This window comes from Microcaecilia unicolor, chromosome 13 (assembly GCF_901765095.1).
Source record: "Microcaecilia unicolor chromosome 13, aMicUni1.1, whole genome shotgun sequence".
Taxonomy (NCBI): domain Eukaryota; kingdom Metazoa; phylum Chordata; class Amphibia; order Gymnophiona; family Siphonopidae; genus Microcaecilia; species Microcaecilia unicolor.
Window position 1 is genome coordinate 29,636,823 of NC_044043.1, and position 16,105 is coordinate 29,652,927.

Below are 16,105 nucleotides of genomic sequence, written 5' to 3' on the forward strand. Positions count from 1 at the left end.
CTTCATATTCCATCGTTCTCTGTTGAACCCTCTCCCATCCATCACCATCCCTACAACTAACTGATAACGCCTACCCTTTAATGACTGCACAAACAGAGCCAGTGCAAGGGGTATTAGGCACCTCTGGTGAACTTTCAGCTTTAAACAGCCCCCAAATTAACTTTCAGTTGCATAGGCTGACACCACCACGTCCTCTCTGCTAAGATTTTTATCATTTAACTCAATAATCATGATGACCCAAGCACCACCCTTCCCAGAACAGTCCTGTAAACACACATAACTGGACACAGAGGGGGACAACTGAAGAGGTGAGTTCCAAAACCTGTTAAGTACATTGGGTCCGAAATTCAGACAGAAGGAAGAAGCCCAGCTAACTCCCGCGGTCGGCGGTCAGCCCGGATATTCAATGCCAGGGCATTTCCGGTGACCAGAATCAAATACCTGGTTTATTTTGGGCCAGTTTAAACTTAACCGGCCAAGTTGATATGCAACGTGAGCCAGTTAAGTTTAAACTGGCCAAAGATAGGCCTGCTGATTCAGTGGCCTCATTTGGCCACCAAACTCAGCTGAGGAGATATGAAAGAGGTCTATAAAATAATGAGTGGAGTGGAAGGGGTAGACGTGAATCGCTTCTTTACTCTTTTCAAAAATACTAGGACTAGGGGGCATGAAATAAACCTGTAAACTAGTAAATTTAAAACGAAATCGGAGAAAATGTTTCTTCACTCAATGTGTACTTAAACTCTGGAATTCGTTGCCAGAGAATGTAGTAAAAACAGTTAGCTTAGTGGGGATTAAAAAAGGTTTGGATGGCTTCCTAAAGGAAAAGTCCATAGACCATTATTAAAATGGACTTGGGGAAAATCCACTGCTTACTTCTAGGATAAGCAGCATAAAATGTATTGTACTGTTTTGGGATCTTGCCAGGTACTTGTTACCTGGATTTGCCACTGCTGGAAACAGAATGCTGGGCTTGATGAACTTTTGGTCTGTCCCAGTATAGCAATACTTATGTACTTATGAGTATTAGTGCATAACTGGTTATCCGCAGGATATTGCCAGTTAGCCAGTTAAGTGCCACTTAACTGGTGAGGAGCTGTTCCTGATTGGTTAAATGGTTTTAAATATTGGGGGGATTATTTTCAAAAATGCGTTCATACTGGAAACAGATTGCCTTTAGGGATAACCATAGCCCCCCCCCCCCCCCCCCCATTTCTATAAACCTGCACACATTGTTAAACTTAGCAAGCAAAGTTCCACACGCAAGTTATAGAATAGTGTCACGCATGTAACATAATTTAATAATTACATGCTAATACTAACAACGTTATTATTGGTTATAATAGGTGTTAATTGGCACTAATTAGCAGTTGCACCTGTAACTGCCCTTAGAATTCTACAAATTGCGCACACAAAATCCATAGTATACAACTGCAAGGGGGTGCGTGGAGCTGGGAGGGAGATGGGTGGGTCAGGGGCATGCCTAACAGTTATGCAGGTGTACGTAAGTACATAAGTAATGCCACACTGGGAAAAGACCAAGGGTCCATCGAGCCCAGCATCCTGTCCACGACAGCGGCCAATCCAGGCCAAGGGCACCTGGCAAGCTTCCCAAACGTACAAACATTCTATACATGTTATTCCTGGAATTGTGGATTTTTCCCAAGTCCATTTAGTAGTGGTTTATGGACTTGTCCTTTAGGAAACTGTCTAACCCCTTTTTAAACAGATTACCATTTACATGCTTAAGGCAGTTAGTTGCGAGGATTTACACCAGGCCTTTACACTAGCTTAAGTGCTTGCGCCTACAGTTAGACACATACTGCTGGATTCTATATATCACGCCTATCATTCTGCGTCTAAATCTAAGCATATTCCATAACAATGAGCATAATTTAATTGGCTTAACAAGCAATCGGCATTGTTTTATTTCTATTTATTTATTTGTTACATTTGTATCCCACATTTTCCCACCTATTTACTGCACTATGTAAGCCACATTGAGCCTGCAGAGGCGATCACCAATACTGGTAGGAACAATACAAAGTGAGGTTATGGTTGAGTAGTGAACAGTGTGATAGATACATTAGGGGTCATAAGAAGGAAGAGTTGGGTTATGTCCAGTACGAACTTTTATATTGTTGTGTTGTGGGGTTAAGGCATTTAGGTTGGATCGTTAGGGTATGCCTTTTCGAACAGGTTCATCTTTAGGTGTTTCTGGAAGTTTAGGTGGTCATATGTTGTTTTCACGGCTATTGGTAGCGCGTTCCATAGTTGCGTGCTTATATAAGAGAAGCTGGATGCATAGGTTGTTTTGTAACTGAGTCCTTTGCTGCTTGGGTGGTGGAGATTTAGGTATGTTCGTGCTGATCTTGTTGCATTTCTGGTTGGTAGGTCTATGAGGTCTGTCATGTATCCCGGGGCATTGCTATAGATGATTTTGTGAACCAGGGTGCAGATTTTGAACGTAATACGTTCTTTGATTGAGAGCCAGTGTAGTTTTTCTCGTAGAGGTTTGGCACTTTCGAATCTTGTTTTTCCCGAATATAAGCCTGGCTGCTGTGTTTTGAGCAGCTTGGAGTTTCTTTATGATTTGTCCTTTACATCCTGCATAAATTCCATTAAAGTAATCTAGATGGCTTAGTACCATGGATTGTACCAGGTTTGGGAAAAACGGTTTCACTCGTTTGAGCTTCCACATTAACAGCACTTAACAAGCAATAATGAGCACTAATTGGCAATAATTAGAATTTACGCATATAACTTGCTAAGCGTATGCTGTTATGAACTGCGCCTAATTCTAAAGTGTACAGTTAAAAAGGGACATGGCTATAGGTGGGGAAATGGGAGTTTTGTGGGCGTTCCCAAATTTACACCCATTGTTACAGAATATGGCCCAGTCCACGTACATCTATGTGCAGGGATTAACACCACTTTTTCATTGGTATAAATGGAGATACATAGTTTTAGACGCTGGGATATCAACTAAGCGTATTCTGTATACCGTGCCTAAATCTTATAGAATGCGCTTAAGCGGAAATGATATCCGTGCAGATTTTCCAGGCACCATCTATAGAATCTCTCCCTTAGGGGCCGATATTCAGTCCATGCGAGGCAACCCAGCTAGGTCCCACGGTCGGAGGTCAGCCCAGATATTCAATGACAGGCTGTTTCCAGTGATCGACATTGAATATCCGCTTTATTTTTACCCGGTTTAAACTTAACCCGCCAAGCCATAGTCAGAGTTGGCTGGTTAAGTTTATAGTAGCCAAAGATAGAGGCCTGCTATTTTTGCGGTTAGCCGGTTAAGTACTATTTAACCAGCCAGGAACTATTCCTGAATATCAGGGGGATAATTTAGAACTTCCACTAGTATTTTATAGCAGCAATTCTGTGCATAATTGCTGATACAGAATTCACACTTAGTGTGCATCATCCCAGTGCCTGATTTTAGACGACCTTTTGAGAATTACCCCCAGGATGTGTGAAATTTGCACTAAAAACCATTTATTAGTAAGGTATATAATATTCAGTGCAAAAAAAGTTTCTTATGTTGGCTAGAATTCTTGAAAACAGGTTTTAGAACCAGTGGCCTAGCTACGGGGGGCCACAGGGGCCTTGGACTCCTGGTTTGGCTGGCGGGGGTCCCCAATCCCCACCAGCCAAGGTATGCGCAGCAGCGGTGGTGGTGGTGGCAGCAGTGCTTCAGCTGGCAGGGTTAGGTATGTGCAACGGCAGCAGTGGGTGGGGAGCAACAGGTTGGCGACTGGAGGGGGGGTGGTGGACTAAAATGTGCCCCCCCACTTTGAGCTCTGGCCCCCTCCCACCTCGAGGTCTGGCTACGCCCCTGTTTGGAACTCAGCTCTTCAATTTTCAAAAACACATTTATGCAGGTAAACACCCACCCTAAAAGCACTTACAAGTACACAGTTCAAACACAAAATATGTTCATACTTTTCCTTTGAGAACGGGTGCAGAACGCCCGGGTGGAAACTGATCCCTTGTGTATTCCAGCCTCACCCCCTTCCCTACTGTTTCCTACAGGACAGGAGGGAAAGGGCTGGATTACCAGCTGAGTCTCTCTTCAGAAACAACCCGGCCTAGAAAAAGTCAGCGGTGCAAATAATGGAACAGCTGTAGATTAGAGAATAAAATAGATCTCTGAAGAGAAACTACACACAAGCAGAATACCTTATCAAACTGCAGACTCTCACCAACACACAGAAGAAAACAAAAATAAGAGACCACAAACTAGAACGAGAAATCTGCAGACAAAAACGGAACTGGAAAGCCAAGAAGCCAGAGTCTGTGCGCAATGCAACATCGGAGAGACAGAAACAGAAATGCATTTTCTCCCGTACTGTGCATAATACAAAGAAATCAGAGCTGCACCTTTCCCAGAGCTGAAAGAGAGAACAAGAGACTTCCCACAAAAGAATGAGCAGGAAAACTCCGTATAACCTTGGGAGGCACAGCAGCTTGAATAGCAAGATATGAATCCTGCCATCAAGCCTGAAAAGTAATCTAAGCAAAGATAATTAATTGGGGGGGGGGGGGGGGGGGTTATACTTGAGTTGGGTTTTTAGTTTGATTTATCTTGTTTATGTTTGACTGTAACCTGCTTAGCTTTTATAGATAACTAGTAAAAAAGGCCCGTTTCTGAAACAGATGAAACGGGCGCTAGCAAGGTAATCCCCCCCCCTTGAGTTCCAGACCCCCCCCCCCCTCAGCGCATCACCCAAGCCCCTCGCACCGGCGCATCACCCATGCCCCTACCCCCCCCTCGGGCACATAAACCCCCTCGCCACCCGCAGCCGCCAATACTAACGCTGTCCGAACGCTGCTGCTTCTCCTGTTGAGCAGCAGCGCCTGGACAAAAAGAAAAAAGCAAAAAAACATTTCAAACAGTGTTCCGTAGACAGCCAGCTGGCATTGGCTGTTGTCTCTGCAGGTGGCGAGTGGGTTGGTGTGGCCGAGGGGGGGGGGGGTATGGTCTTGTGTGATGCGCCGGGGGGAGGGACTTGGGTGATGCGCTGAGGGGGGATGGGAGCTTGGGTGATGCGGAGTGGCTTGGGTGTTGCGCCGAGGGGGGGGCACTGAGAGCTGTTTCGTAGGCAGGGAGAGGAGTAGGGAAACACGCTCCGCATGTTTCCCTACTCCTCCACTTCCTTTGGAATCAGCTGTCACTGACGTCAGTGCGTTCTAGCCTGCCTAGCAGACCACCTCGGAGGGAGCCACGGTCCCAGGCAGGTTAGAACACTGGAGGTGTGTATTATATATAGGATAGGATATGGGATAGAAATCTGCTAAATAAATAAAGACCAGCACCAGAACCTGGGAACTGGCCTCCTTAGAGGCATATTTTCAAAGCACTTAGCCTTCCAAAGTTCCATAGGTTTCTATGGAACTTTGGAAGGCTAAGTGCTTTGAAAATATGCCTCTTAGTGTCTTTTCTATACCCCTGTAATTATCATGATTTTGTACATTTTTTCCCCTTTTATTTCAGCCATTTTGAGGTCATTTTACAACACGATGCCTTTGCTGAAAGAAGGCCCATGTTTTATCAAGGTAACCCATGTCCCTTTGGGGGCCCTTTTACTGAGCTGCAGTAAGCACAATTTAATTTCTGCTCCGCCCACACTAGACCAGGGGCGTAGCTATGTGGGGGCCACGGGAGCCTGGGCCCCCTAGATTTGGCCCTGGACCCCCTGCCAACGACCCTCTCCTCCCACCGCCAACCCGCCGTCTGCTACCTTTGCTGGCGGGGGACCCCAATCCTCGCCAGCCGAGGTCCTCTTCTTCCTTCATTCTGTTTCTGAGTCTGACGTCCTACACTCAGAAACAGAACGAAGGAAGAAGAGGACCTCAGCTGGTGGGGGTTGGGGTCCCCTGCCAGCAAAGGTTGGCGATGGCGGGGGAGGGTTGGTGGCGGGAGGGGGGGGTCGAGAGGGTCGTCGGCAGGGGGGGTGAAAGTTGTTGTTGTTGGTGGTGGTGGTGGTGGCGGCGCTGGGGGGGGGGGTCGGCGGCGCCAGGGGGGGGCTAAAGTGCCCCCTCACCTCAGGCTCTGGACCCCCCTCCCACCGAAGTCTGGCTATGCCCCTGCACTAGACCCTAAGGATGCCTATATGTAAAACTCTAAGAAACATATCTAAGGAGGAAAAAGAGCTGAAAAGTCTGCTTCGACACTTCATTACATTGTATGAGACGGAGATCCCCACCAGGACCTTAACGTCCAAGCTAAGTGTTTGCTTCTCTTTTTGAATAAGTTATGATGGAGATATGATGAAGATTTGAAAACCTTTATAAAAAGATTCTTTGGTGCACGTTGCTTATTAAAAATAATGAAGGAAGTTTTTTTATGACCAATGATGATAACGGAGTCAAGCTTACGTTGACACATGGCTGACCCAATGCAATAAAGTGTCAAATCAGACTTTTGAGGTCTTTTTCCTCCTTATATATATTTGTAATAGTTAATGTGCTATTAAATAAGTTTACAATTGATTTTCACCTTTGTTTTGCTGCATATTAACTGAACAGTACCAGGCAGTACTGTCCAGTTAAGGGTTACCAAATATCCCCTCACAGCCCGCCGATCAGGGTTTAAGCAGGCAGCAGCCTCTCCTGCCTGCCTAATCCCTTTTGAATATCTACTCATTTATTTTTAAACAAAGTAAAAAAAAAATTGTTCCTATTTTCAGAAAGAACATAAAGAAAAGTTGTCTATTTTTTACATACTCATCCAAAAAAATGATTTGCTGCAAGGAAGATTCAATGAGAAGAGCATTTGTTGTTGTTTTTCCCTTTTCTAATTAAGAGGTCGTGTAGCCAGCCTCTCTCGAAAGAAACATGCTGCCACATGTCTTGTCGACATCCACTTAACAGGCGCATTTCTTTACTTCTCCGTTTGTGATTTTGCGGAGTCAAAGGGCTCCTTGTAAATAATTAAAGTCGAAAAGTTCTTACTTACAGGTTTAGGACAATGGATGTATCTGGCAAGGCTGATTATGAGATCATGGGTGATGGGATCCACTAGGTTTCTGAAGCTGGCATATCGATAAAGGACGTCATCCAATGAGGTGGACTCCATTCCTAGATCCTACACGGAAGAAATTATAAAGACAAGGCTGTAAGCAGTTCTCCAGTGAACACCCTCAGCTACACCAGCAGAAACTCAGACTCACTGTTCAGTAAATCAGAAAAGAAGTTTTAACATTTTAATCACAGGGTTTTTGTAGGCCGATCACCGCGGTTGTTGCTGCCTAAAACCAGAGACCACAGAGTCCAATAAAAATAAAGGACAGTGACACCTGTTACCCGGATTAATGCTTCTGGCCACAGCCAGTCAGAAATTTTCAGCAGCGTTATCTAGACATCCTCACGCTATCCGGACAGCACCACAGAAGGGGCGTAGACGGACAGCCAGTTTTGGGGGGACCTGAGCCCAAGGTGGGTGGACACAAAGGTTGTGCTCCCCCAGGCCCTGGCCCCCCTCCGCACTGCTTTGCTCCATTCTTTGCTCTTTGTACCTCCCTCCACACCTGCAAACCCAAAATATGAAATACCTGAGCTGGTGGGGATCCACAAACCCCACCAGCTGAAGATTTCCTCCTCCTCGGGCAGCCATTGCTCTTCCAAACAGCAGCCGGCAGCACTTTCCTCGAACTGATACCATGGCCATCAGGCCGTGCATGCTCAGTGCTTGTGCATGCATGAAAACTGAGCATGTGCAGAGGGGCTGGTGCTGGTGTCAGCTGGAGGCAAGGGCTGCCAGCTGCCTTTTGGAAGAGCACCGGCTGCCTGAGGAAGAGGAAATCTTCAATTGGTGGAGTTTCAGGATCTATGCCAGCCACAGCAAGAGTGCCACAATTTTGGATGGGCCGGGCCCACCCATGGCTACGCCACTGCACCAGAGCAGTCCACAGGCAGAGCGAAAAGGCTGTTCTAATTTTATCCAGTTAGCTGAATATCGGTGCTATCTGAACGGTAGCAGCGCTGTCCACCTTATACTACTGTACAAATATTTCACGTTACTGATAAGATATCAATTTGCACATCCACAGTTATGCATAAATGTTAGCAGCCGATGCAAGCTGTTATCTGAGTATGAGCAAGATTCAGTTTGAGTACAGTGCTTCTTACTTTTTAATGAGCATGTCACATAAGGTGTGAAACATGAAAGTACTTTAAATAGGAGGCTTAATTAAATTTTGCATTTCTGACACAGCTGCAGAATGTCATTTGTTTATTGAAATACCTGTTTTGAAATTTTAGAAGTGATCTGACTTAATTGTTACATCACCTGAATCTGCTGACTGAGATAAGACGTGAAGTGAGTGGGTTTTCTCTGAATAATATAGTGAAATTACTTTCTAGATTTGGATTGACTTATACGGTTGATAGATTGAGAAGCCCAGGATTTGAGTCCTGCTTCTGACTTTATAGCTCTGCAAAATTCCCTCCAATATTAATGCCTCCCTTAATCTAAATACTGGTCACTGATGTCACTCCAACTTCCTATAGTTAGAATGAGAACTGAGAGATCACCAAAGCACTTCTCTGCACAGTAACTAGTGATGTCACTGAATACATAAGTCACTCACGTCGCTGTTGGTTGAGGGCTATTGGGGTTTTCTCTGCATGCTAATAGTGTGAAAATCACCCAGTCTGTATGCCTGTTTTGAAAGTCCAAGAAGGTGGAGGAGTAGCCTAGTGGTTAGTGCAGCGGACTTTGATCATGGGGAACTGGGTTCGATTCCCACTGCAGCTCCTTGTGACTCTGGGCAAGTCACTTAACCCTCCATTGCCTCAGGTAAAAAATAAATACCTGTGTACATGTAAACCGCTTTGAATGTAGTTGCAAAATACCACAGAAAGGCGGTATATCAAGTCCCATTTTCCCTTCCCTTTCCCTATTTACAGTGAGTTTTCTCCAGCAAAAAAGGTGCCGGTACTCAAATATCAGGGCACCCTTCAGGGGTGGGATGATTACTGAGGGACCCACCCCGCAATAGCCAGGCCCCCTGCAGCCAGTCACAGAATCTATAACCAGGCAGAATTGGTATGTAAAGCCTGACCTGTTTCATTAAAACTTGGGGTCCATGCGTCAATTTTAGCAGACAATGGAAAAGGTCCCAAGTACCCCCTCAAAAAAAGCCCTGCCTATTTATAAAGGCACCAAAGGTACTTGTGAGACTTTATAAAATATGCAGACAGGACAGGTCCTAACAAATTTAGACCTCCTCTAAAGGTGTAAATATGTGCATGTATTGTACATTAGAGGCTGGCCGAATTTTGGTTTCAGTTTTGGATTCGGCACCAAAACCGACCCGAAATCCAGGTTCAGGTTTTGGCTGTAAATGAACAGGCATTTTTGGATGAAACCAAACTTCTCCCTCTCTCCCCCCCCCCCCCCCCCGATCACAGTCCCATGCCCCCCTTCCCGCCCAACCATCCGTAGGCCCTCCCCAGGCCTACCTTAATGAAGCCCTGGTGGTCTAGTGGTCTCTTCAGGGGCAGAAATGAACCCCACTTATTCCTGCCCCGTACCATCGAATTGGACCTGCTTCTGGGGCAGGAATGGACCCCACTCATTCCTGCCCCTGAAGCAGGGCCAATTTGAGGAAATAGCGGCATTGGGCAGGAATGAGTAGGGTTCATTTCTGACCCTGAAGAGACCGGATCTACCGCCGGCCCAACATGGCCGCCAGGGGTAGTTCCACCTTGAGTGTGCGCCATTTCTGGCATGCCGGAAAATGTTTTTATTTTAAAGCACAGTGCTAATCCAGCAGTAATTGGGCATCGGCGCATGTTGCCCAGTTACAACTAGATTACTGTGGGAGCCCTTACTCCCATCTCAATGGGTGGCAGTAAGTGCTCCCCCCCCCCTCACATGGCCACGTGGTAAGAGTAAGCGCATAGCCATTATTTTAGGGGCTTCTTACCAGCTGTGGTAAAAGGAGAAATTAGACCTTACCTGCTAATTTGCTTTCCTTTAGTCCCTCCGGACCGGCCCAGATATTCTCAGTCTCCACCTGCTGGAAGGCAAGCACAACCCATCAGTCCACTCCTGGGCCGGGCCGGAGGGACACTAAGGAAAGGGCCCTGGCGCACTGGAAAAACTTCCACCGCCAAGGGCCCCTTTTCAACACAGCATAGTAAAAGGACCTCTAGGTGCGATGTTATAGAATACAGTTAATACGTCGTTTTTCGTCGATAATACGTCCAAAAACAATCGGCGAAATCCAAAACCGATCAAAACCGAGGCGATGAGATTTGAGCACGTTGTTTGGCTAGACGCGCAGGGTGATGCTCACACAACAAGAAACAATGCCACACTGAGCAGAACGCGTGGGCCGCCCTTTGTTTTCGCAAAATTAGCAGCGAGGTCATGTGGGCACGCCAACGAAATCCGAGACAAATTTTTCGCGAAAAAAATCTACGAAAACCGAAACAGACGATAACCGAAGTCAACGAAAACCGAGGTATTACTGTACCTGCATTTGCACGCCTAAACTGCCATGAGTTGGGCGTGAGCATTTACAGCAGCCTTTGGCAGACATAAACGCTGACATCCAAAATTAGGTGCAAAATGCACACTAAGGGGCCCTTTTACCAAGCTGCGCTAGATGTTTGCTGCGCGCTGAGGCTCTTTTTACAGCAGCGGATGAAAAGGCCAAAAAAAAAGATATCATGCAGTAAGTTTGCACTTGCCACGCGGCCATTTTGGGAGGGGGGGAAGCACTTACCACCGGGTAACCCCAGCACTAAAAAATCAGACCTAATTTTCTGTAGCGCCAAAAATGGCATGCGCTGGGGGGCGGAACTACCGCCAGTGCCCGCATTATACTTGCTGTAGTTCCGGTTTGTGGTAGTCTGGAGGCAGGCCAAACTTTGAACATTGAGAATTTGGTCCTAGCTCATGGGCTAAGTACATGCACACATTTAAATCTGCTTTGGCAGTTGCACATTTTTGAGGCTGGTTCTGGGAATATCTCTCCATATAAAAGGCAACCCCAACGTTCTGAAGCCTCCACGGAAGTTGAGGCGCCCGAGATATCCGGTGTGCCCTGGAGTGTCTGCACCGCCCTCGCGTCAAAATGTCATGACATCGAGGGCGGAGCTATAACACTCGAGGGCCGAAACGCTGGCGAACCCCGAACAAGGCAAGTAGCTCGGAGGGACGGAGGGAGGGGGCCCCTTGCTAGCGCCCGTTTCATTGCGCTCAGAAACGGGCATTTTTTCCTAGTATTTTATAAACAGGAGCATCACAAGCTGCAAATATGCCCTGTGTAACAAGCCCCCAAGTGCTCCTGTTGCATTTCTACCCCTCCCACTTTTGTAATACCAGCAAGGGAAGCCAATGGATGGTGCCCTGGCTTCCCTTGATTCTTATGAGGCCACACCAGCCACACAAAGCTAACTACAGCACTGTTTATAAATGAACATAGCTGCTTTGCTTATGTAAAATAGGTGTCTTTTTAACTTTTCGCTTAGGTTTCTTGTTATGGGGAGATTATTAAAGCCATTGGATCTCCATTATTTTAAACTAGTAAAACATGCCCGTTTCTGGAGCAAATGAAACGGGCGCTAGCAAGGTTTTCCTGCCGAACCCCCCCCCCCCTCCCTACCCACCCCTTCGGCGTTGTGAAGCCACTCACCGCCATTGCTCCGCACCTCGTCAACGCACGCCACCTTCATCCACTGACGCCATTGCTCCGCCCTCGTTCTTTGACGCCATTGCTCTGCCCTCGACGTCATCAAGTTTGACGCGAGGGCGGGGCCCAGACACAGTGATTTCGGTGGCTTCACCACCACGAACCCTTCGAACCCGAAGGAAGTGCCCGCAGGAAGTGACACTGACATCAGTGTCCTCAGAACATTGAGGGTGAGTTTTATTATATAGGATATGGAAATAATATTGTATTACTTTTTCTTTTTTCTGCAAGTTTAGGGTAGGTCTATATACCAGTGAACCACGTATCTGTTTTATATGCTGTTTATGTGATATGCTATCCACTTAGAATCTGGAGATAATAATAAATATTTATTTATATTCTGCATTATTATTATTATTTAGGACTGTAATGTAAGACTTATACGAATGGCAGAATGACTTTTTGTTATAATTCATTACTTATTATTAAGTCTGTTTGTATTCTATCTTTTCCTTTTATTAATATTATGTATGTGAAATTGTATTCCACCTATAACTTGTGATGCAGCAAAATAGAAATTTTAAAATAATAATTCTTGTGCTAGCTCTTTAAATAGAAGGAAACCTTCTATAGATTCAGCTGACATGAAAGCACATTTTAAACTGTGTTTCTACCAAATGTAATATCAAAACTGTAGTCACTGAATCTGGGAAAGCTTGAAAAACCTTAGGCCAGTGTATTCAGGCCTTTCAAAACATATCACAATCAACTCGATGTGAGAAACAGCAACACTGATAGGAGGCGGGGTATAAAAGGAAGACACTGCAAAAGATGTTCTTCAGCTTGTCACAGAGAACTGGAAAATAATACAAATCAGTCACGTTTCTGTCCTTGGGACGTTAAGAGTCAAAATAATCAGAAGAAGCTGCACATTTCATGTAGCAGTAATTGGAGCCTACTAATTGCTGATTTGCTTTAAAAATTAAAAACAGTTTCAGGGTGTATTACTATTTTTATTACAGAGAAGGCTTGCTGAGGGGACCCTTTTACCTTGCTGCGCAAGCGTCTACGCACGCCAAAATGCAGTTACCGCCCAACAACCACGTGGCTCTTGCGGTAATTTCATTTTTGGCGCGCCTCTGAAAAATATTTTTTATTTTTGGATGGGCGCGCCAGGTGGCATTTGACGTGCGGTCATTACCGTCCGGATTCTTTGCCGCTAGGTCAATGACTGGCGGTAAGGTCGACCCAAAATGGACGCGCGGCAATTTGGATTTTGTCGCACGTCCGTTTTCGGCAAAAAAAAAAAAGGGCCTTTTTCACAGGAGCACTGAAAAATGGATTGGCGTGAGTCCAAAACCCGTGCTTACACTACCGTGAGCCATTTGTCAGCGTGCCTTTGTAAAAGAACCACTGAATGTTTTGGTAGTTCCTACTCTACTACTTATCATTTCTATAGCGCTACTAGACACACGCACCACTGTACACTTGAACATGAAGAGAAAGTCCCTGCTCTACAGAGCTTACAATCTAATTAGGACAGACAAACAGGACAAACAAGAGATAAGGGAATATTAAAGTGAGGATGATAAAATAAGGGTTCTGAACAAGTGAATAAGGGTTAGCAGTTAAAATCAGCATCAAAAAGGTGGGCTTTTAGCTTAGATTTGAAGATGGCCAGAGATGGAGCTTGACGTAGCGGCTCAGGAAGTCTATTCCAGGCATAAGGTGCAGCAAGATAAAAGGAACGGAGTCTGGAGTTAGCAGTGGAGAAGAAGGGTGCAGATAAGAGAGATGGTAAAATTAGTACTTACCTGATAATTTTCTTTCCGTTAGTCCCAACAGAGCAATCCAGAGACCCGTGGGCCATGTCCCTCCACCAGCAGGTGGAGACAGAGAGAACCCCAGAACCCCATAGTTAATCCTTAACTGGCTTACTATATCCAGTCCGTTGACACTATGATATCAAGGGACACCTTTTACTAAGCTGTGGCAAGCGCTCAGGAGTCCTGCAGTAACTCTGAGATCGACACATGCAAACTGAGCATTAACAAAGTGTTTTTTACCAGAGAGGGAGCATGTCGGGGAGCAGAGAGTGGGCATTTCTGCACTTGATCAGTTAGCGCAGCTACATTACTCTGAGCTGACTGGTGAAGGATTAGTACATGAGCCCCTACCACTCATTAAACAGGTACTGGCAAATGTTCACACGCTAATGTTTTCTAATGGTCTTGATAGCAAGCAATTATCAGAACTAATTGGCATTAATTAGAATTTAAACGCACTACCCACTATGCGTATTCTGCAAAGCGGTGCACGTAAATTCTAACGCGCATTACCAAAAAGGGGCCGTGATTATGGGAAAGGAATAGGCGTGAGCGTTCCGGAAAACTAGGGCAGGGCTATAGAATACACCTGCTCTGCCCCAAACTTAGGCTCCGGTATTTACACCAAGTTTCACTTAGCGTAAATGGCTATACCTAGAGTTAGGAGCTCTCATGGCCGCCCGCCGTATTCTATTTAAGCTTATTCTATAAAGTCTTAAATTAAAGCGTACTTTATAGAATGCAATTAGGCAAATTTCATTTCGGCGGCAAATTTTTAGGCATGATACAGAATCTAGTCCTTTGTATGTAAATAATTTACACACGAAACTACAAATTAGTTTTAATTATGTTTATTAATGCATTTGACATACCACTATTTCTAATAAAAGGTCATAGCGGTTCACAAAGCTACAAAACATTAAAAGAAAGGAACACTAAATTTTAGATAGGAAAGAAAGTAATCAACCAAGAAAGCAGGCAATTCTTGGCACTTAATACCAATTTAGCACCAATTAGCTAATTTAGGGCCCTGTTTACTAAGCCGCGTTGTAGGCAGTGGCGTAGCTACATGGGGCCAGGGGGGCCTGGGCCCCCGTAGATTTGGGCCTGGACCCCCCTGCCGACGACCATCTCGACCCCTCCTCCCGCCGCCAACCCTCCCCCGCCATGGGCTACCTTTGCTGGCAGGGGACCCCAATCCCCGCCAGCCGAGGAGGTCTTCTTCTTCCCGTGAAAGCTTCATTCTGTTTCTGACGTCATTCTGTTTCTGTGAGTCTGATGTCCTGCACGTACAACACTTCAGAAACAGAACAAAGCCTTCACGGGAAGAAGACAACCTCCTTGGCTGGTGGGGATTGGGGACCCCCGCCAGCAAAGGTAGGTGACGGCGGGGGAGGGTTGGCGGCGGGAGGGGGGTCGAGAGGGTCGTCGGCAGGGGTCGTCAAAGTTGGCGGCGGCGGGTCGATAATTGCTGGGGGGGGGTCGGCAGTGCCGGGGGGGGCTAAAATGTGCCCCCTCACCTCGGGCTCTGGACCCCCCTCCCGCCGAAGTCTGGCTACGCCCCTGGTTGTAGGCATGCTAGCATTTTTAGCTTATGCTAAAAATTAGCGTGCGCTAAAAACTCTAGCACACCTTAGCAAACACAGCCCTTAGTTGCAGGCCTCAATGACCCCTGTGCACAACTGCACACCCAATTTCTAGCACCCTCTAAAAATTTGGGAGGTATCTGCACACAGTGGGGTAGATTCAGTAACTGGCACCCCCCAAGTTAGGCGCCGGGATGATGTGTACTAAGCATGAACTCTATGGGCAGACTGGATGGATCGTTCAGGTCTTTATCTGTCGTCATTTACTATGTTACTCTATGTAACCGTTTTCATAGAATACTAGCTTAAGTCATTTTCGTGCCTTACTTCAGAACTCGTTATGATTACATCCTGAAGGTTACATTGAGAATTTTTAAAAAAGAGTGGAAGCGTTGGATAGACAAGCCACAGTTCCAATAGGATTCGTTCCACAGAATTGGAGAGCCGTTTGTAAAGCTGTTTGACAGAATTAACAGAGCCCGCCTTACTGAGATAGACGTTGGACTAGAGAGCTACGCGCTACGGTAACAAGACGCGGACACGGACCGAATCCAGAGAGGAAGTGGCACTCCTGACCACCCAACGTTAAGTGCCTAGATTTATTATATTGTTTGATTATATATAAATATTTAAAAAATGTTGCCGTGCACGAGATTTGCTGGAGCAAGTGATAGGAGTGACTCACTAGCTCTTTAATTTTGTAGGAGGTGAAAATTCATCTCCATTATCTAAAAACGATAAGAGAACGGCTGTGCATTTACTTAAAAATTTGAAAAAACTTAGAGAAGTTGTATGATTGAGAAGCTTGTCCACCCTTAGAGACACAATTCACTTTGGTGTAGTCTCACTTGGGTGAGTTTTATACTCTGAGAACTTCCTTAAGATGTCCATTTTTTAGAACATTGTTTGAGTTAATCCTATCACCATTTAGTCTAGTTACTTCAGGTGTGAGCATTTATGTCTGCCAAAGGTCGGTGTAAATACTGGCACCTAAATGCCACTGAAAACTAGCAGTTGCCACTATCAGGTGATTTAA

General features: G+C 45.7%; 1 protein-coding gene across 1 annotated transcript in view; it reads right to left on the reverse strand.

Annotated features, from left to right (window-relative positions):
- LRRC75A (leucine rich repeat containing 75A) overlaps window positions 1-16,105 on the reverse strand; it is a 404,278-nt gene that overhangs the window by 261,695 nt on the left and 126,478 nt on the right. Inside the window, exon 2 of the mRNA XM_030185667.1 lies at window positions 6,971-7,099. Within this exon, the coding sequence (XP_030041527.1) occupies window positions 6,971-7,099 (129 nt within the window). The remainder of the gene's footprint in view (window positions 1-6,970; window positions 7,100-16,105) is intronic.